General features: G+C 43.5%; 1 protein-coding gene across 2 annotated transcripts; it reads left to right on the top strand.

Annotated features, from left to right (window-relative positions):
• Positions 1 to 301: 301 nt before the first annotated feature.
• cbarpb (CACN subunit beta associated regulatory protein b) lies at positions 302 to 16,424 on the top strand. Of its 2 annotated transcripts, none has more exons than XM_072389769.1 (11): positions 302 to 421; positions 1,297 to 1,491; positions 2,292 to 2,364; positions 5,076 to 5,224; positions 7,085 to 7,143; positions 7,907 to 8,069; positions 8,541 to 8,712; positions 9,379 to 9,531; positions 9,963 to 10,200; positions 10,787 to 10,976; positions 12,086 to 16,424. In XM_072389769.1, exons 3-11 carry the CDS (start codon positions 2,317 to 2,319, stop codon positions 13,593 to 13,595), a joined length of 2,682 nt encoding a protein of 893 aa, XP_072245870.1. In that variant the 5' UTR covers positions 302 to 421; positions 1,297 to 1,491; positions 2,292 to 2,316; the 3' UTR covers positions 13,596 to 16,424. The 2 variants fall into 2 exon arrangements, with proteins under 2 accessions (XP_072245870.1, XP_072245869.1); XM_072389768.1 differs by having other exon boundaries at positions 302 to 425.
• The last annotated feature ends 6,356 nt before the right edge of the window (positions 16,425 to 22,780 follow it).

Genomic DNA, 22,780 nt, shown 5'->3' with positions numbered 1-22,780 from the left:
CGGCGTGTGAATGAAAAGCGGTTCAATTGACTCGAGAGTCTGCTCATGAGTTTTTAGTCAGCTGCGATGCAGTGACTGCAAGCACTGTGTGAAATAAATCTAAGCGACAAACTGTGCATACAGTGGAAGCCTAGTGTTGAAATGCTATGGTTCACATATAATCACAGAAACACTCGGGCTTCCCCGGCTCAGTTGCAGCTGTGATGCACCTCGGGATAATTTAAGAAACCCCTCCATCACACAGATTTACCTCACTCCTTGCGTCACGTGGTGCCCCATTCGACGAGGTGGTGGGCGTGTCTTAAACGGCGGGGTTTCATTCATAAATACTTTTAGCTTTCGAGTCCGCATTAAAGTGTTCATAGAAGAGTTGCGTGTTGTCGGCTTCACCCCTCCGCTCCTGCATGGACAGGCTGTTCGAGTAGGTGAGTGCTTCCGTCGCTGTGTGTGTTTGTGCGGCCAATTCAAGCCGTGAGCGGAGCAGCCTCCTCTGTCTGGAGTGATAAAGAACATAAGCGCCTGTGAAACATCAGGATGCCATAATGACAGCGTTTTATGCGCCGAGTTGTTGTCACTCGTTTTATTTTCACAAACGGTACATCGCAAGTTTGCATTCTCGGAAGAAAAAAATTATTTTGAAAAAAAAAAGGACAATAAAAACCCTCTTTAAGGAAGCGTCTACCAGCGCCTTTACCGATATCCGTTATTTTTGTTCCGGGAAGGAATCTACCAATATGAAACTGGATGTTTACTTATGTGAGGCGTAAATTAAACTGTTCTTTAAAAAAACAAAAAAAACGTATGTTTCTTCCCTCGTTGTAGTGAGATATTGAAGCGATGACTCTGAAAAGATGGTTTTAAAACCGAAAAGATGCGCTGCATGACATGCAGCTTATGTATACGCGAAGATTTTAAGCATGATGGGATCCGGCTTTTCTGGGACTCCCGCGTCTCACCATCTGCTCCATCTGCTTTTTAAGGATTCACAACACAAAAAAAGTGAGCAGTTCTCGCTTGTGTGTCACCATGCCTTGATCTCCCTCGCCAAACTTCACAAACGTATCATTCCCTTATTTGATTATGTGTATATTAGTGACTCATTTCAAAAAGTCAGTTTTGAAGATGTTTGATATTGACTGATCTCTGGATAGAAGGATTTGGAGAAATACAGCATTTTTTCTTAATCAAAGTCATCTCCACTGAGACAGTTTTAATACATTTATATTTAAGTGCTCTTGGGATATGCTAACAAAGGAATTATAAAGCATTTATTCTCTTTGGTGTGTTTGTTATCAGCCATGCTGCACTGCCGTCCTGTTGCTCCAAGGCCAGTGGGCCAGCCCTGAGGGGGAACACTGCTGCTCTGGCTCAGTCAGCTGGTTGGGCTGAGGATGCAGCAAGGGAGCTGAGGAGGAGACTCCTGAGCTACAGCCTGACACACACATCCAGAGCTGCTGCTGCTGCTGCTGCTGCGCACTGCCCTCCGTCAGGGTAAGACGACTGGTCTGAGGTGTTAGAAAGCAGGATGTGGTGCTGCAGCACTGCGAATCAAAGCATTCTGCTGGCAGCCTGATGTTTTTCCCTGTAAAACAGTTTTCATGCTTGGAGGTTAGGAGTGGGGAATTAGACTAGCTGGCAGAAGGGAGCTGTAGGCAACAGATTGCAGGTTGTACTCGCTGAAGTTGAGTGCTGCAGTGACTGGCAGGGGAGCAAGGAGCGCTGAATGCTGCTGGCATGTTGCTTCTCCCTTGCTGGGTGAGTGGATCTATCCATGTGTGCGTATGTGTGGGCGTTTGATGCAGCGGTAGCAGTGTTAATGGCTGTGATTCGTAAATGCAGAAGCAGTAGTGGAACCAGTGCTTAGTAAGAGCTGATGCTTCTCTCTGTTCTCTGTGTGTGTATGTGTGTGTGTGTATGGGCTTATATGGAATTATGGGTGATGATTTACAGCTGAGATGCTAGTGCTTGCATTTTCTGGGCAGGATTTTACAAGCGTGTTCATGCACTTTTGGTTTCTGCTTCGTTTTGCAGTCTCTCTGGGCTGATTTGAGAAGATTGTTTGTGCTGTGACGGGTATCTGGAGTCACAATATACAAAGCTATAGTAACGTTCTATGCTTTTTACACGTCAGTCAGTGTGACTGTTTCAGCTTTGCATGTCCAGTGCGTCCAGATTTATTTACCCGGATGAAATCTTATACATTTGGGGTTGACTTCGTGATGTGATGAACAGCTCCAGTAACAGGCATTTCCTTTGTGTATTTGTGTGTTTTTGCATGTGTTGTCTCTCAGGGGGACTCTCTAGTTTGCTTGGACCATGAGCAATGAGTCTACCGTCTGGAACATCCTACCAGAAAACTCCACAGTAAGTCGGCCTTTCACCACTGGCTTATTCTCAAACTTCCTGTTTGTGTGTATGTGTGTGTGTGTGTGTGTGTCGTGGCCTTTGCAGCCCAATACCAGAGCCATACTTTCCCTCATATTCTCTTCTGGCCAATTGACTGGCTAATAGAGAACATCCTGACCTGGACCTGAAATAATTAAATCTGTGATCTAATCTCAGCTGTAATTTCCCCTTGCAAAGAAATGATGGCGTGACGTCAGAGTGTAGCACTCTTGATTAACACTTTAAGTGTGTCCTACCTCTTGGAGGGAGCTTAGGATAAGAATCAAGCATTCAAAGGGTCTTTCTGATATCAAAAGTCTTTTAGCCTAATATCACCTTAGCTGTTGTGCCATCCGCATGAACAATGCACCCTCATTCCGTTTCCGTACCTTTCGCACACACCTTCCAGGAAGAATAACTTCCCTGGCAAAGTTGCGTGAAGAAATAGGAAGAGGCAAAAAAACCAAAAACTTAGTAACTAAGCAAGACAGCTTTATTGTCAGTAATCGCTTACATTTTTTCCCTGTAATTGAACAGAGAAATTTCCACATCTTGTGCTCCTCCAAAGAAAACTGTTTCTCTTGATGAAAGTTACTGATAATGGCTGTTTGTGGAGTTAATCCGTAGCTTCTACCTGCACACTTTGTGTGTGGTTCATCCACTGAGCTGGAGTCCTTCCTGATTGCTAGGGTACACTGTGGACAGGTTAATAGCCCTGGCATTTATCGATTAATCACACCCTCTTATTTATAGATTCTCCTTATGCAGGCCAGCCAACTGATCGGCCTGAATCGGTCTCGCCAGCTGCATGGTGCTGCCGTGAGGGTAAAACGTCTGCAAATCTGCTCTAATTTTAAGGTGTCAGGCGTCTCTTGTTGTAAAGGAAATGAAGCTGCGTGGTGCACATTTTTGTACAATGTTGCGTTTTTTTGTGGTAGGGGGAGGCATTACTTACCTGTGTCTGTCAGCTCTGAAAGTGCAGCATTAATCCTCAGCGAGTGGTTTCAGTACTTTGCTGTTCACATTGGAAGCTTTTATGTATTGCTCTCTATCACTGCACATCACTGTGCTTTATGTCCAGACATGTATATATATATATATATTTATATATATATTCACATTCTTAGGCAATCATTTTTGTTTTCTGTCAATCTGTCAGTCATTCGTTTTGGCACAGCTGGTTAAAACCTTCTGTTTTTGTATGTAATTAAATGAGTAGAAGGTGAACTGATATCCAAAAGGCATAATGTTTCAGATGAAGCATTCATTCAAATATCTGAAGCAAGATTTGTATATTATTTTCTTTTGTACAACAACAACAACAAAAAAAAGCGAGCGAGCGAGAAAGAAAAGAGATTTTAGTTCTGAAATAGTTGACTAAGATCTCGAAGCTTTTTAGGACTGCCGATTGTTCCCATTATCAACTAAGATCAGTTGTTTCTAAGCTTTAGAAAAAAAAGTCTGAATTTCATAAGCCTTGTCCCAACAATCAGCAGCCTTGAGCTTCTTTAACTAGCTGCCTTGAGCTGAGAAAATGAAAACAGCTGAGGCCTATGAACTAGAAGAAGGCTATAAGAATATGGCGATGCATTTACAAGGAGCTGTTTCCAGGAATGGTGAAAGTCACGAGGAGGTCAGTAGATTTAAAAACAGCTTTCAAAGAGAGTTGAAGGTAAGGTTGCTACAAAGACCCATCAAACCCTCTGTTGATGACAGCAAAATAGACCTTCAGGAGGATTTGTCAGACCCTGGGATGCGTGCGGTTCTACTCTGAAGCTACACCTGCTCAGGGGGGGCAAGCTCTCATGCTTCCTCACTACACAGTTCAGTGTTCAGTCCTGCAGACAGGTGAAAATAAAGTACACAGAATTTTTAGTTACAATGGGTAAACGTTTGCTTGGAATAAAAAGGGTGCAGAATCTCAGAAGAAAATGCCTCTTTATCTGTTAGGCACAGGTGTCGGGTCATTCGTGCTTTTGATTAGTTTTTCGGTCAGTGGCCAAATTCTTAAAGTGGTAGAACTATATCGGCGCAAAAAAGACATCTTCGTCGACCCTGTGGCTCAGCGTCGCATCAGTGTGTGCTTGCACACAGAAAGCAGGTGTGGCATAATCAGCTGGCTCACGGGCGTCTAAACTCTGACTCTCAGTTCCCCCGCTGTACTTACAATGATGAGCAGCAAAGATGCTTCAATGGACTATGTGAAAAGGTCCAGTGACACAGCTACCAACCCCCTGTTAGAGGAGCAATTGCATTCAATGATTTATCAATATATTCTGAAAGCAAACATCTTATTGTCGATATAAAAAAAGCTGAAGATGCAAATAGGAACAAGCTATAAGGTTTGCCTCCCTGAATGTTGTTGAAAACTTTAGAAAGCTGTTCACTGGGCAAAATACTTTTTCAAGGAAGATTTGATTAAAAAAAAACTTTGAAAAAAAAAATCCAAAATGTGATATTTGCTGAAGAATATACTTTTAGTGGCTTTTACTGGAAAGACTGACTTTTTCTTGTACCCTTTCCTTTTTTGTTGTTATTGCAGAACTATAAAGAAAAGGGGAATGTATTGCTTCTTAAAACATTAAGTTGTTGTTTCAACATTATGCCTTTTTTAAAAATCAGGACAATTTAAACTTCCATATGCATGGATGTGAAAAAAAAAAGAATCTTTTCCTTATTCTTTACCTCAGGAAATCCCTCTCGAGGCTGAGGAGCAGAAAGATGGCTATGTGCTCCTCCTGGTGATCGTCTCCATCTTCCTGGTAGGAACGCTGGTCATCGTCTCTGTCTTCCTCATCGCTTACCGTCGCAGCTGTCGAGGAGGGCAACTTTGTGCCAGGTGTGATACGAAAATAAGAAGTAAATTAAGCTCCTTGTTCTTTCTCTTCTTCCTCTTCTTTGTCTTTGTCTTGTTCTTTTTTTTTTTTTAGCAGTTTGGACATGCCTCTTGTCGAGTTACATAAATTCCGAAAAGATATGAGCTCCGACAGACTGGGCTGATAAAAGAAGAGGACACAATAAAATCAGCAGCTGTATAATCTAATAACTAGTGCACTGTAATAAATGATAACCTTATAAAGTCTGCGATGCTCACTTTTTGTTGACCCTGTGCCTCGGCGGTGTGGATTCAAGCCACTGACTATAGGATATGGGGTTGTATTGATTTCCATTATGATATTTTATGTTGTTGTCTGCTTTTGTTCTTATCTATTCCACTTCAAATGTCCTATCATTCGGTCCAACAACAAAAGCAGCAAACTCCATCGCCTTGAATACTCCCACAAAGTTAATTCAGCACCACTCCTACACAGTTTCAACAAGAAGTGCAGATCAGACTGCAGAATCAGATGCACAGGTGTTGTTTTTACTGTTCACACACATTTCCCAGGCATGGGCCACTGCTGCCGAGCTCAGCCTCCATACAGAGAGAAGAAGAAAAAAACACATACTTATACAGAATATGTATACATGCATAATAGATTAGGCTCGCTGCAATTGCAAATGAAGCCAGCAGCGCCTGCGTGTGATTTCATTAACGAGCAAAAAGTGAGACATCATCAGAATGAAAGAAACTGTGCAGTTGTGCTCTGAGAGAGCTGTGGTGGAAGGAAACAAATGTTATCCTACAGAGACATGTAAGCACGTTAAAGCATGACAACACATTCACTCATTCCACATGACTGCCATTAAATGCCACCACCTCCTGTGGGGCTGTTATGAAAACACCTTGTTGGAAAGCACTTTCAATATTCAAGCCCTTTTATTTGTTATTCGTCTGTGTTCATTAAGCGGTGAGATGGCTGACCCTCAAGACGCCGGCTCCCTGTCTACAGCAGCACACACATACGCTCAAATACAGGAGAGATCACCAGCTAGAAGCGGATAAACAGAGAGCACAGAGGCGTGAAAAGGAGAATCGGGCAGACTGGTACAGATGATGAGTGTAATGAGATTTCATAGCAGCCATCGGCGGCGATTAATGTTGCATCTCAGCCCGGCGCTGTGTATGTGCGCCGAGAATGCACACATACGAGAAAGCAAGAGCCACAGAGGAAATGAAATACAAGGCAAAACACTGATATGCGTGGATGGAGATGTCCCTCCAGTCACTTTACACCCACACAGGCACATTGGTACTCACAAGCACACACATGCAATTCGTAACTCTGCACACAGAAATCAGATCGAGAGAAATGACTGCGAAGCGCTTTCGGTTTCTCTGTTTCCGACTGATCAAATGAGTCCTGTGCACGGTATTTAATAGGCACTGTAGAGGATCAACGGCTGTCAGAGATGTTAAAAAAAAGAATAAGAAAATTGTCGTGTATTTTATCTGAGGCCTGAAAGATGAGGTACTTTAGAATCCAATAAGACACCATGATTTCTCAGTGCAAGTGGTCCCGTTGGCCCTGAAGGTCATCTAGTTACTGGCAATGATTTAGGACCTCATTAATTATACAGCCAGGCAGTATAAAAATAACATTGTCAGTCTTACTACTTGTTTCATAGATACCGGTTCAAATAATAACCAGAAGTTGTATTAAAAAACATCTAAATGCAACCTTCTCACCGAGCAGAAAGGTGAAATAGGAACTTTGGCCTGCCTGGCTGTCTGCATCGGAGGGGTCTGTTGGATGAAAGACAGACTTCAGGGGTAATCATGTCACAGGGTTGATCTGAATGTTTTTGTGTGCCCCAGGGCCAGCGATGACCCAGAGAAAACCACCACCTGCATGGAGGAGTCTCAGCCCACCCACGGTAAGAAGACTATGCACAAAGAGGGCAGGGATAGATGAACTGATTAAAAAGATGTGGTGAGCAGGGACAGGAAGGAGTAATGGTGACAGGGAAGCTGGAAGACTGATGGAAGCAGGGGTGTTTTTAACACATCAACACAGATGCGGAATGCCAGAGTTACTGTGAATAGCTGTGGCATTATCAGAACATAGTTTTCATGTTTCCGGACCAGCGAATGCTCTCTGTAGCCACAGAAATGGATTTAATGACATAAAAACACAAAACAGTGGTTTATAAGCGTCTGTTTACTTTTCCTGTCAGCATAGTGACATACCGATCCCTCCCGAAGGTCTCTGAATTATAGATACTCGTCGTTAGAAACACTGTCAGTGTGAATATTTAATAAAGCATAAAAGTCTCCAATGTCTCATCTGTTATTAAAGTACTTTTGCATTCTTGATAGTGTAATAACGACAGGAAAGGAGACGGGGAAGATAAGGTTCATTACACGGAATAACGTTCCCACTTGAATCTGGCACATTAGATTCAACATCACCCACTGCATGGACCAAATTCCATATCAAAGTTTTATGGCACTCCATGATATCACTGATAAAACATTTCACTCAACGCCAACTTTATAAAATCAATTAGAAAATTTAAGGGATCAACTATCTCTAGTCTATCTATTCTTTGTTCTTCTATTGTCCCCCCCCCCCCCGGCATTCATCTAGCTGCTGATTGTCTGTCTCTGCTGTGTCTTATTCTGTCCATGTCTCGGTAGAAATCACCATCAGGGTGGATGAGTCAGACTGCCTGTCCATGGCCAGCTCTCACGACCAAGAGACAGAGCGTTTCCTGTCCACAGGCCCCACAGGCCGTCGTGTCTCCTTCAATGAGGCTGCGCTCTTTGATCATGGCAAGAAAACCCAGGAGAAAGGCCGCAGGTCAGACAGCCAATGCACACACAGAAGCCCACATCTGCAGTTGTCTTTTTCCTTTGCTTTTGATTCCACACTCCACTTCCACAAAATGCATACCGCTTTCTGAGATCAAAGGAGGTAAACATTTTATGGTGTCCAACTTACTTGTTTGTTAGTGTAGAGTTAAGAATGAATTCAGAATGCATTTTGTATGCTGTGGACACAAAGAGCACCCACACTTTCTCATTATTCTATGCCCTACTTTCAGACATCAGACCCCGGCTTTCTGGGGTCTGATGGGCACATTTGTCAAAAGGAATTATTCTGTGGGGCTAAATCCTGCATCAGGCTGGGATGGGTTTGATGTCAGATATCTTTCCTTGGCTGTTTGACTCCTGTGCAAGGACAAGCCTCATGATTTAAAACTTTAAAAAAGTTTATGCTTATTATGTTTGATGTCGCAGTTGTAGCTTTATCTTCGTCTGTCCGCCTCAGGTACACTCTGACCGAGGGCGACTTTCACCACCTGAAGAACGCCCGGCTCACTCACCTCAGCATTCCTCCACCGGCCCTCAAGATAGTCACCATCCATGAGTGCGACTCGGCCGAAAACACCATCACCATGACAACACGCCCTGCTGCTAAGTCAGCTCTTTCCATCTTCCAGGTGAGAGAATTAATAAACATGATTCTTCTCTCAGTCCAGTAGTTATGAAACCCATAAAAACCTGAAGAGTGCTTGGGTATGACTCCGCACTTTTTTACTTGTTTAGCTATTGGGGATCTATGAATTTTCTAATCAGGCAGCACCCACATCTCTGCCAACTAACAGATGACACTCTCCTTTCCCTGTCTCTACTGTGTTATGCAATGGCTGCTTCTAATAGTGGAGTAGTTCAGCCGTATATGTCTGAATCAGAGACAGTTTTCATGAAGGGGAAGTGAAATTATACAGGTTATGGAGCTGGGTGCCATCTTAGGAGCTAGCCAAGCCGGTACTGGCTGAGACTCGCTACAAGAAATTTATCAGCTCCTTTCTCCTGGTTCTTAAGCTTCTGATTGCTCAACTTGCCGACCGCCAAAGCCATTGTCGTCTCCACCTAGCTTGTGCTAACTTGTCCCTGCAGCTTGTACATTTTAATGGTTCTTCACAACACCTACAGGTTGCTGTAAAGCTAAGTTCTCTATGTGGAATATACGTCTGAACTCACCCTTCCAGGACTGATGGCTCATTTTGCTGACATGTCATGTCATCTCATCCACAAACAAACGTGTTTCACCTTACAATTCATAAAGTTACAAGGTGTTCTTTTATGTGTGTGCTTCCCTTTAGCCGATGCTGTGCCCCCTCCCACAAACAGCCCTGACAAGCTTAAGTGTCAATCCCATCTGTGCCCTCCCTGGAGATGCTCTCAACTCTGTGGTAGATTCCAGCTTCTGTGAGAAACCTGCAGCTCTCAGCACCAAGGAACCAATCCCCAGCTCAGTGAGTAACTTCAAACTAATGAGAAATATACCAAAACATGTTGAGTATTCTGATAAATGATTTTGACTAAGTATAGTTGCAACCACCGAAACTTCCATAGTATGCTAACAAATTACCTATAATATTACCTATAAATTATCTATAATAAATGCAAAAAATAGTAGAATGTAGGCCAACGTGCCGTTTCCATTGATCAGTTGTAGCATGATATGCTTATTTAAGTCGGTCAGTCTTTACGCCCACTAGCCAGTCAGCCCATGAGTCATCCTTACAGACATTAGAGGGTTACGCAGCCTGAGGTCGGCCCAACAAGAATGATGGTTCATGGGTAAACATGGAGGCTACGTAGAGTCTCGCTGTCAGAAAGGATTACACACAGACTACTGCTCTTGGCAGGTCTTCTGTCTGACCACGTTTTTCTCTCTGCTCAGATTGAGATGATGGGAGCGGGGCCCCGGGGCAGGGGAAGCAGCATCAGTGTTGGAGACGGGACCACGGTGGGGAACGGCGCTTCTCCTGCTGGTGGTGGTGCAGGGAGCCCGAGGCCTGTGCTGCAGTTCCTCACTAAACTGCGGCGCCATGCTAGCCTGGAGGGGGCCAGTCCCTACTTTAAGATAAAGAAATGGAAGCTGGACAGTAGCCAGAGAGCCTCCAGCCTGGACACAAGAGGTAATGGATCCTTGAGGGGTAAAAAGTGTAGTTCTGCAACGTTATTATTTCTGTTTAAGATAAGAAAGATCTGTGCTCATGCACTGAGGAGGAGCAACAATTCTTGGCAGTTCCTTTATCATTTTAACGGAAAAATGTAATTATACTGTTGGCATTTTTGAATATTGTCTGTTTATTTGGATGTCAAGTGTTTTTGCCAACATTCTTTCATGGTAAACAGAAAATGGTTCAGCAGGAAGCTCCAGCAACCAACTGTGAGCTGCCTTTTGCCTGAGCAGGATATATGCACATAAGCATACGGGACAGATGGCTCAGTGACGCAAAGTTTGGTCGTTCCAAATCAATTTGAACCCCTGAGTTAATCCTTCCTGCCGCTCCCCTCCATCCTACATACAACCACTCCTCCCAGCTCTTCCCTGGGCCCTCTCCTTCATTCGTGTGGGGACACCAAAAAAAGACCACATAATCCCCTGCAGGAATCTCAGCTGTTGACGGAGGCTTTCTGCTGAATTAAGTGTGACTTCATTCCTGCTGTCACAAAACTCGTAGAACTCACTGCTCTCTTTTCGTGTTTGGTGTGAGCCAGGCTCTCCGAAGAGGAGGCAGTTCCAGCGCCAGCGAGCTGCCAGTGAGAGCATGGACCAGGACGACAACGACGCACATCACATAGACCTCATCCAGTATATCGCCCGCACCCAGGATGTTGCCTACCATCCAAGCCAGCCCACCGCACGCCTCACCTCACATCCGTCCACACCACCCCCCTCCCTTGGCAGGTATCTTTAATTCCCTTGCCATTCATCCTGTCCACTGCTTTGCGGCCTTGCACTCATGTCTTTACTGCAGCTAAAGCAGCTGTGTTAATGATTTACAGCAAGCTACAACTCTTAATCCCAATTCTCCCTGACTCTGCCTTGAAACAACACTGCTGAACTCTCAGAGACTGTTTCATCAGGCCAGACAAGCAGGGATACAAGAGAACGTAGGTATCAAGTACAATAAACAGAAAGTCACTGAAAAATATAGAAAATGCCATTTTTGAATTATTCCTTGTCTTTGCTGGAGTAATTGTTTTATTATGACTTTTAATCCGATTAAAACAATATGTTGAGTAACAGTAGAATCACTATTTCACCACAGTCTGATCTCTGTGTTATGAAAGCCCTCTAAACAAGGGGTCTTTCAAGACCAATTTCATGTTTAAAGAAGGAAGCAGGGGATTCCCAGAGTGTGTAGTTTTTCTTTTCTATTTTTTTTTGTTCCCCAGAGTGGAGTGGAGAATTGGGACAGAGGGTTTATATCTGGCATAAGAAGCCATTCCATTGCTGACGTGGTCTGGTAATGTCATGATGTCCTCCAAAGTTTGATTTTGTTATTTTGAGTTCACAATTATTGCAAAGCTTTAGACAACATTAGTTTTCAGAAACAAAAATAACCAGTCTTACATAGCAATTTATTTCGCCCTGTTGAATAATGGATAAGAGAATGCAGTTTTTACTCTGTACGTTTGCTGATATTTATTGGGTGATGAGAAAGCGGCTTCCTGAAAGCTGCCGTGAGCAAAGAAGTTTGATGAGCTTCATGCTCATTTAAGCTATTTTATGTTCCATGCTGCATGTATTAAAAAAAAAGAACAAGAAAATCTGCTGTCCCAAGATGAAAAGTATTTTCTGCTCACATGGCTTCAGTGATTCAGGACATGCAACAGCAGCCATTGCAACTCATGAAATTCATTCTGTGCAATGTGAACACAGCCATGTCACTGATGAACGTTGTTCAGCTAAATGCTCTGACACTGACACTTGTGTTGCATGTCTCTCCCATTTCTTTTTCTTTTTCTTCTTGCATTTGATCTCATCTCTAAATCCCTGCATGTACACTACAGGGTAGAGATAGAGGTGATGGTGGAGCCCAGCTGCAGCCATGGTGGACCAGGGGTGATTGGCCTGTCCCCTGATCCCCAAGAAGAATTACTCTCTGTTGTAAGAAGTGAAGGTGCCAACCCCTCAAACTCCCTCCAACCCCAGGATCCCCAGTCCCTTTACAGAGACATTTGGACACTACGTGCAACGCTCGAACAGTGTGCAGCCTCAGATCAGAGCAGCAACAATGACAGGAACTCTGTCTGCAGTGATGCTGACAGTGTGTGTTCGCTGGGTGGGCGCACAGAAAGAGGAGAGCTTCCTAGTTTCCCATCTCAGGATTTAGGGGATGAGGCGGAGGCTGGAGAGGAAGATAAGGACATCTTGGTGTATATGGATGAGAAGTTGAGGGTACAGGAGTCAAGAAAGAGGAAACAGGGAAGCACAGAATCAGATCGTGGGGGTAGTGATGTAGAATCAGGGACTCGCAAACTCTTGCAGATGGACAGTGGCTATGCGTCGATCGAGGCTCCATCTCGAGGTCCGGAAGAGTTGCGACTCTTTGGGAACGGCAGCCCCAAAGACAGAACAGCCCATGAGAAAAGGCACCATTTCACCAACGCAGGGCGAACTGGCACTATCAGTGAGAGTTTTGAGTCTTATCTATTCGAGGAGGAGCCTGAAGATGAATTGCTGATGGGGGCCAGTGGAGGAGTTTCCATCAAAGCGGGTGCTGGATCACTAAGCTGGCTGCCATATGGTCAGATGCTCACACCTCGAGAGGCCGTGCAGCCTCCACCTCAGCCACTAACCCTGCACCGGCGCGACTACAGCATAGACGAGAAGACGGATGCGCTCTTCCATGAGTTTCTTCGCCACGACCCTCAGTTTGACCAGCAGGAGTCGCCAAGAAAGCACCGTTCCCGAGTTCACCTCCGCAAGCAGTGGCAGCGCCACAAGCAGTGGAGTGACCCTGGTGTAAGACACTTCCAGTCCTCCTTTGAGAGACAGCGGACCCCACTGCGAAGGGGGGACAGCGTAAACTACCCCCTGGACACAAGCTACCACAGTACGCTGCCTCGCATTGTAAGTGCTCCTGATGAGGAGGCCAGCGATGGGACCGGCAGCACTCCTGACACTCCAAAGGTAGAGCAAGCGGCTTTGGAGAATGGAGGAAAGAACAAGAATCAGGGTGTCTCTATCACAGACTCTGAGGATCACACATCTTCCTCTCTTCCCCCTCCTCCTCCCTCTACCTTCGAAAAAGATGGCGGGCTGCTTGAGCACTCCGACCCTCAAGAGGACAGCAAACGGTCTGCATGCCCTCCTGAACCCCTGGGCGAGCGCTCACCCCCTCAGCTGCCTGATTCCTCAGGCTATGGCCCACAAACTATCACAGCAGAGCTCACAGACAAACTGACTGCTAACCTGGATGAGAGGCTGTACACGAGCCTCCGTAGGACCAAGGACACAGCAACCGAGTGTGTGACAATGACGGCCACACACGCCTCCCCAGACCACAGCCCAGTGTAGCAGGGCTCCAGTCATCCGCCTCGTCAGCCTCACTTCTGCCGATGGACTCTTTTCATTCCGTTTAGGTTTGTCTTGGTTCTGTTTTTTTCTGTCTATAGCTTGAATGTTGAGATCCAGACCCATAATTAAAAAAAAAAAAAGAAACACGCAAAATATGCTTTAATCAGCGGACCCTTTAACATCTAAACCAGATCCTTTTAGAAACAGTTCATCCAAAAGAAACTCACCCAGTGTTAGCGTTGCAAAGCTGTTTTTCTTGCCATCTTACCGTTCACCAATAACCAGAAAGTAGAAATTAAGATAAAAGATGAAGAGTTAACATATCAAAAATCAGATGGTTTTGACATTAACTTTGTTGTCACTAACTGTTTCTGTGTCTGTATTCTACTTGTGTCTCCGCTGCTGTCTTTCTAGTCTCTGCTCTCCAGTAAGAATAAATGAAGCTGCGGGCGGTACGGCCTCTGTGCTCACTCATCCACTGTGAAACCAGGTGCTAATAGACAAGCGGAAAGCTTCTAAACTGGATGCAAAAGTCAGCTGCCAGTGCTGTGCTCATACAGTATTTGGTCATTTTAAGATTCAACACATCCAATGAGCAACAGCGTTTGCTAAAATTCTAATGAATCTTTTAAAACTTTGAGTCTAGATTTATCACTAAGGCTGATTATCTAGAGTCCTTCCCAGCCTGTTGATCAAGACTCCTCAAAGTGAAGAGTAATCTGAAGGCTTGCTCCCTATTATGGCCAGTAGAGTTTCTTCCAGTTGTTGTGTTTTGAAACAGAAGATATGCTTTGATTCTCTTCTCTGAATGTGTGACTGGCTCCGATTTGCAGTGTTTTTGACTGGAAATGCTTCTCAGCTTTGTGGCATGCGTCTTGTTTACTTTTGGTTTGTTTGTTTAATGAGCAGTTATATATTTTTGTAAGTCTGCATTGCTTAAATGACAATGAAAACTGACTGTGTGGTGGGTTTGATAGGAACAGGTCCTCCACCGACAGACAGAACTATCCAGCCAGATAAGCGGCAGCTCTACGGCATGATGGCTCCAGATAAACCAAAAATATAACAGTAGTAGACAACTCAACAGGCTTTTAGCACTTTGGTCCATCAGTGACTCGACGAGTCTGCCCTAACAGGAAGAACAGACTCCTTTTTGTCCACAGGTTTACAGCCATGATAAGAGCTGTTAAAGCTACTGGATGTGACGGCTGTTTGCAGTGTAGTGAAATTACAAGAAAGAAGCGTTTCCTCATGCACGGGGATAACAGAACATGCACTAGCTTTCAAAATATGGCATCCACATTGTTCCTTCATCTTCATTCTTCTTCCACTTAGAAAGTTAGTGACGTAGTAGAAGCCTTTAATGGGCGACGTCACTTCCTGCCATTTTCTAAAACCAGCCTATATTTATGTCCGTTTAATTTTATCCTTATTTTCTATGTAATTGCAGAAATCTGGAGCTGCCATTCAAATGTAGCCGCATCATCAGATGACTAATAATCAGATTTGTCAATAGTCTCCTTTCACATCCTCACTGGCTGCAGAAAGTTGATTGCAATCAGCCCAAGAAATCTCTTTCTCAGATGGGCTTTCCAATCTTTACTATGTACGGTAAGGAGACCGCTGCACAGCACAGTGTTGAATATTAATCGTAAGAGGAGCAGGGAAGTCCCCCTTTAATCGCCCATCTCCTTTCCGTCATTCCTTGAGGCTGTCGCCGTGCAGTGAATTCAGGGAACTGAAGTGAAGTTTCAGAGGAGCGGACATTATTCTCCTCTGTTTGTTTGGATGGATGATTAAGCTCCTTTCCTGCCTGCCCAGATTAGATCTCTCTCCTGTGCATGAAAGGAGTCTCCTCTTGTGGCTAAGTAGGCAGAAGCTGCGTTCCTCGCATGACTGAGATGAAAGGAGTTGAATGCAAATAAAAAATGTAGAGCCTTGTCTTTTAATTGCCTTCTCTCCTTTCATTCACATCACACACACGTAGAAACCATTGTGTCCCAAAAAAAAAGTGTGCGCCATCAAATGAGGCATGATGGTGCTTTTCAGCTCAGCAGGAGGGGAGAAGGATAACCGTAATCTCCTTCTCTGTTAGGATGGAAGGGACTCCTCCTTGATGATAAAAAATGACTCAGCCGATTCTGACCGTTCAGGTGAAAGAGGAAGATGGCTGTATTTCTCACTGATCAAAAGCCAAATCGTCTCTGGGCCGATTCAGTGTGAGACCACAACAGTCTCAGCGGACATGAGAATGGCCATACTGACGCAATTAAAAGCAGTGCATCTGTACAAATGTTAAAAGTTTGCTGTGTATAATGGCACAATGTCACAAAAGCTAGACGAAATCAATGTTCTTCGTTAGGATTAGGCAGATACTGTGAAGGTGGGGACACTGGTAAATGGTGTTTGTATAGGAACCAGTAGCCTGTCAAATGCATCCATGCACAGCCATGTGTGGGTCTGCATGGGAGTTAACATTTTAGTACGAAATCTTCACCTGAGACTGATCAAGTCCATAGTTATTGCTCATTTGTCGAAGACAGAGGTCAGTACATTTGTATGACTAGACTTTTTTGTATTTCATGGACTTCTCTTTTAAGACTCATGTTCGATTGTAACCGATGAGATTTTGATGAGAGTTATCTCTTATAAAGTATTGCTGTAGTCCTTGCTTGTTGGTAACCTGCTTAATTTATCGAAAAATAGAGCTTTCCTAGCAACTTTTCTTTTGTTGATTCAAATCTATTGAGCCTCGAGGGACCAAATCGTTTGAAAAAAAGTGTTATTTTAGGCTTGTTTTACAATCTGTGAATAAACGAATGAAGCAAAGCCGGTTATGGTGTGCCTTATTTCAAAGAAAAGTCGTGGGAATGTATCGCAGATAGGGTTCCCTCTCATGAATCTCGTTCAATTTTTCTCAGTTGCTTCGGCTCATATTGATTTCTTGCCTCTCCTTATCAGCTCCTCCAAATTAATTGGAGAGAAGAACCAAATCAAGTCTGATCTACAAGGGGAACTTTTCAACTGACTTTCTCTTTATGCTTTATAATACATCCCTTTGGTCCACATCTTAAACTGGAGGGCTTATACTTTAAGATAAGAGCAGTAAAGCATAGCCATGTGATACCTCACCCACCTGGATGCTTGTCTTATAAAAATGATAGAAGTACATGCACAATCACAGCTCATCACAAGTTTCATAGCCACTCTATTCTTTTCAGCATATTTGTATCCTAACTTTTGCTAATTATTATCAAATCAAGTGTATGGCTGAAGTACACAGAACTAAACTAAATGTCAGAGAAACAGAAAAATGAACCATTTGACCTAAAACTGTAACTTAAAAAGTTAAAATTCCTCTGCATGCATCCTATAATCTACTCTGTTCTTCAAAATTAAAACTTGAGAACTTTTTATTCAGTTCAAATGATCTCTTCATACCGTCAATGTTTCCTCACATCAGCTGGATCTGCTCACCTTCGACTCTTAACAAGCTGCAGAAAAGCACATAAACTGCAGAAGGTCTACCGGTAGTTGTTTTGGAATAATTCAGCCACATGCATTCAACCAGAAGCTTTTCTCTAAAAAAAAAACCCAAACAAAGTATACAGGGTTCCTTACATATGGATGCATAGGAATGGTATTGTAATTCTTGTATTGCTTTCTTGACAACATAAGAGTGACATGACCCGGTTTCTTAGCTAAGTGCATGGTTATAAAAGCAACTATGTCCTTGACTTAGCCTGAACCATTTGTGTATGAGAGAGAACGATGGTGAAAACACTTTTAAACTTCAAACTGGGCTCCCTAGCATGGGATTTATGTTAGGGAGTGATGTTATCAAGTGTTGAACATGAAATGAGACTTTAATAGCCTCAGTGAGCTTCAACCTCATCATGTGGTGTTGGAAAATGAAGATGTCGGTGATGTCGTCAGATGTTGAGGTTACATTTACACCTTTGCTCAGCATGCAAACTGTGTACTTGCATTAAGCTCACTCAGATGTAATTGGTTACTGCAAAAAGAATACAGAAAGCTTTAGGTTGCCAGATTGATTAAGAGATGCTAGATAAAGTCCCTGTTCAATACCAGCTCATGTTCCACCCTAGAAAAGCTGACAGGACTATGTTGAAACTCTGGTTGTCTGAATCTGTGTCTTTACCTGTTGTGGAGCTCATAGAAATGTAGAAGGTAAGACTTTAGGAACAAAGATGAATCAATCACTTTCTCTGAGCCTGCTTAAGACACTGAAATCCTGTTTTTCTGATCGCTCAATGAAGCTAATATCTAAACTTTTTGTCAAGGTTAAAAGGGCCTCTGAACTTCAATGAACAAGTACTCTTCAGTTGCAAAGTTGCAATGCTTTTGATGTACAGCATATAACAAACACCATATGGATCTATTTTTAAATGTGTTTCTGATTTTTGATTCAGAATCCCTTGCATAGCAGCTAGGAAGGCATCAGGGAATCTCCCAAGGCAGATTAATTTTCTGTGTACGATAAAAGTTTTGTTCAAAATTCATGGCATTGCCATGTTTCGGTTTCTGAGGTACTGGGCTATTATGTTACCATCAACACACTCAAATTGCTGCCATGACTGTTACTGCAGAATATTCTAGGTCTCTGTTACTCTAAGTGAGGGATTTTATTCAGAATGTAAAAAAACGCAGTGTAACGACCGGCAAAAGTTGTCCTGACGAACACAAGAATCACTGGAGGCACAGCTGTAAATGTGTGGGTTTGAGCTGAGTAAAACCAACCTCATTGTGAACTGTTAAGGATTCGAAGTGATGAAAATGGCCTGAAATGCATTAGTAGAAAGCTTGATCTGGGAAAGGCTTCTCACAGAAACTGCCAAGTCAAACTTTGGGATACTGCCAACCCATCAGTCACATCCATATGTCAGAGTCAAGGTAAGGGAACCTGCAGTGTTGATAGCTGAGATGGAGGCAGCTGCAGGCAGGAGAGCAGACAGACCACAAGAACGAGACTCTTAGAAGTTGTAGAATTATGAATTTCAGTTGTACTTGAGTGATCATTAGATATCTATCAAAATCTGCAGAAGAAAACAACCACATAAAGTAATGCGAAAAGGTTAATATCACAACAAACTGAGACATTCAGACTGTATTTACTTTCCTCAGGCTGCAGAAATTCATGTCACTCGTTCACTTGGAAAATTGCATTTGTCATAAAAGCAAATGTATTGCTCTCAGTCAAATAACTGTCAGCGCACTGATTTCATACATTGCTTTGTACTTTATACTGATGTACCGCAGGATGATAGCAGCAGACTACAACAAGCTGAGTGAATTCATTAAAAAGTGCGGGGTGGATGTGGCGTGACAATCTGAGGGATCTGACGTTAATCTTTTCTGAAAGAGGGAGAAAGCTACGATCAGAGCCTCCCCTCAGAGTTTCTTTCATTGTTTTGCATCACCCTGAGGTTTTCCTCCAGCCCCGTCTCTATTATGTGTCAGCCAATAACTGAGGCTGACACCTCAGCAGTCAGCCAGTTGCAAGACTGCAGAGGGGCGTCTTTTGGTATTTGTGAAGACGTCACATTTTAGTTTTAAGAAAGACAGCGACATCTTAAAACTAAAGTGGAACTTGGGGAGGGCAGCCCTCAGCCAAGGGCTATGCCCTATCTTACAATTAAAGATGATCCATAATTTAAAATCATCTACCTGCTTCCTTTGTCCCTGCCCACACTTCTCTCCAAAGCTTCATTAGATTTGGCTTGGTAGCTTGTCTGTACTCTTCAAAGTCTTAGACAATGAGTCTATGTTTCATGTTTATAGACAGACATGTCAAAGTAACACTCAACGAGAGACTGCTGTTCCTTCTGATAGACACACCGGCAGCTCAGGGGATTGAACCCATAGGCTTGTGGTTCTCTCTCTCCAATGTTCTTCCTCTCTTTTTGTAACTTTGCACTCCTGCTTAGACTGATTCCATGAAAGCATGAAACAGATTGGCAAGGCATAAAAAGCAGAAGCACGCGCTGTCTTGTTATTGAATATATATATTTATTTACCTCAGTCTGCTAAGTAAACACTGTAACTTATTCAGGGTTCTCCATTCACAACTAAACTGTTACTCATCCCACCCAGAATCTCAAATAGTGACGGCATCCCCTGTTTTGTGCCTTCTCCTCACATGCCCACCCACACGCTGCTTTCCAGTTTACCTTTACACACATGAATGAGCACATATTTGCCTCTCCAATCCCTTCCACCTCTCCTCCCCACCTGCTCTGCTTCAACTGTCAGGGAGTTGCTCAGTATTCAAGAGATGCTTCTTGTTAGGAAAACCCCTCTTTTCCTCCCTCCCTCCTCATCCCTCCCCTTCACCACCACCACCACCACCTGCTCCTCTGTTCCCCCTCCACCCACGCATTCCCCCGCCTCTCTCCAGCTCCAGATTGCCTTTTAGAGGAGCAGCACCAAAGCAATGGTCTAACAAATAAGAGATGCCGATGACTCATCGGGTTACTCTTTGCTCATGATTAGACGGCTCCCCGGTTTCTCACTTATTATGTGAAGCTGAATAAATGTGATGCCAAAAACTGATAAGTGTGAAATAGTATTGACTGGCCAGACCTTAGTGGTTCGTGACAGCCGTGAAGCTAAAAAGGGCTTCACTACTATGGTGTTGTTTGGTGAGTCACACAGGGAGAAAATACACTGAAAAGCCATTGTTCTTATAAGTTTCTTAAAAAATCTAATTTAGAGAAAATCTGTCTTTAAGTTAATCTCTTCCATTGGACAGTTACTCTACGGTGTAAGCCTGCTCATGCAAATGTGGATGGTGAGGCAAGATGAAATAATTTCCTTAATAAAGAAATCCGGGACAAAGAGGCTCTATTAAAGCATCTAAGTCATTCAGAGAAACAGCTGTAAAGTTGGACACAGAGGACTGAAAATGAACGCAGCCTTTAAAACAAAATGAAAAGGTGAGGAAAGAAAAGAGAGACGGCCAAGCAGACACAGACAGGGCTGACAGAAATGACAGGCTGCTCAAAAAAACCCATTTTTCTTTAAAAAGCGAGGAAAGTGAAGAGGAGGGCAGGAGAAAGCCCTAGAAGGCTGAATATGCAGCATCTCCTTCCCACGCATTCTGCCTACGCTCCCTCTTCTCCACCTCCTCTTCCTCCTCCTCCTGTTCCTCTTCCTCCTTTCCTTGTTCGGAATTGTTCTCCATGCATCCCTCCCTCTTTTTTTTTTTTTTTCCTCAGCTGCGTCATCCAGCTCTTCAGTGTGTGCACACCCCCACCCTCCTCCCACCCCTTTGGGAACGAGCAAAACTCTCCACAGCTTAGCTGTGCTGTGACATGCAGCCTGAAGCTTTTGGGCTTTTTGTTACGGCAGTGGGCTGAAAAAAGGGAAAAATTAACACCCCCACACATGCAGACTTTATTCCAGACACTCGAGAGTCATTTATTCATCAACCAGTCTGTAAAATCCCTTAAATTCAATTGTGGTTATGCGTTTTAAAGCTTGGTGAAAGATCCCACTCAGACTTTTAGACACCTAAAAAATTCATTTATATCTGTGTGTCAAATACCAGGGGATACCAGCATCAATACAGAGGCAAAGTGTCCATATTTGTTCAAAGAGATGTGCGTGTTTGTGTGCGTGTGTGTGTGCGTGTGTGTGTGCGTGTGTGTGTGTGTGTGTTTGTAGAGGGGTCGGCAACCTTAGTGACCATGATCTCGTCAATCCACCTTAAGCCGACCTGGGGTGAGACACAGGTCAGCACTGAGGTAAATTAAAGATGAGAGTGACTCACTACATCTTGAGACATCCAATTCAAAATATTAACACCACCGGAGGGACGTGACTGGAGAGTTATTTCTCAAATTATCCTCATCACTGAAATATCAATATGTGTCCAGGTCAAATACAGCACACGGCTCTGAGGGGAGTAGGAAACTGACCGATAAGAAATTAAGAACTACTTGACATTTTCTACTTCACTTTCTGTTCGTAGTCAGGTAACTGCATGCCTGATTATAATGATACAAGAACTCAAAAGAATGAAAGATTAAAGGGCCCTTAATCAGTATTTTGTTGGATATTGCAAAATGAAAATGATTTGAATTGAGTTTATTCTTGTGATGAACTTCAATTTGAAATAGTAGCTTTTCTCAGCTTCTCAGTGTTTGATTATAAATTTCAGCCACTCAATAAGCTCCACTCAGTCTGCAGCATCTTTTACAGCCACTGAAGACAGCAGATTCTCTTGCTCTCTATGCTCTTTAATAGGGCTTCTGTGTGTCAGTGTCGTTGTATATATTGATACAGCCAAATTCCCAATATAGTCGTGTCTGTTTCTGTTGTCAGACAGTATGACAATTATACAATAATCGCTGGAACATGGACTATCCGGCCCCGTGATGGAGTGGTGACCTGTGACCCGTGCAGGGTGTAACTCTTCCCTGCCCCCCCACGACCTGGAACTGGAAAAAACAAGCTGTGGAAATTGATTGGATGAATGAATGAGCATGGTTTGTGTTAACCAGCAGGCATTCTCCTGCTTTTTACACGCTGGTGCAAAGCTTTTGTGAAATTGCTGAAAAGATTGCAACATGATATGGGAAAATCACCATACACTTTCATCTGAGAACAGCTGTGCTTTTATTTGGCTATAGTGCTGACTGTTGCAATGATCACCAGCCTCAGCTGGTAAAATGGTCAATCTTTGCAACGGAAGGTTTGCGGTTCGATCCCCAGTGCGTCCACGTGTCTGAGTTGCAAAGACACTGAACACCGCATGTCTCCTAATATGTTCATTGTGTAATTGTAGAGAGAAAGCAGCGCATATGGCATGCAATTGTTTGTGTGAATGAGAAACATAGCACTTTGTGGAACCCAGACAAGGTTAAAGACTCGCCACATGAATGCATTTTACCCAGAAGAAGAGGATGGAAGTGTCGACAGAGAATAACTACAGCAAGTAGAAGAGCATCTCTTTTATGCATGTTTGTACACTTGTAAAAAAACCACCAGTCACATGAAAGTGCCTGTTCAAAACTATAACTGAAGCTTGCATTTTAACAGTGCATGTAAATGTGCTGATTGTCACACCAAACAGAGTGAATAGATGTGCCTGCAGTAGGACACAAGATGCTCTTAGGCAGTGTTGGTGATTCTCTGTTGCAGAAGTAGCCAGAAGTCTTGCA

Source organism: Leuresthes tenuis, unplaced genomic scaffold (genome assembly GCF_036924035.1).
Source record: "Leuresthes tenuis unplaced genomic scaffold, fLeuTen1.0.hap1 SCAF_7, whole genome shotgun sequence".
In the NCBI taxonomy this organism is placed as follows: Eukaryota; Metazoa; Chordata; class Actinopteri; order Atheriniformes; family Atherinopsidae; genus Leuresthes; species Leuresthes tenuis.
Note: the sequence above shows the minus strand (reverse complement) of the source record. Positions and strands in the feature narration are given on the sequence as shown.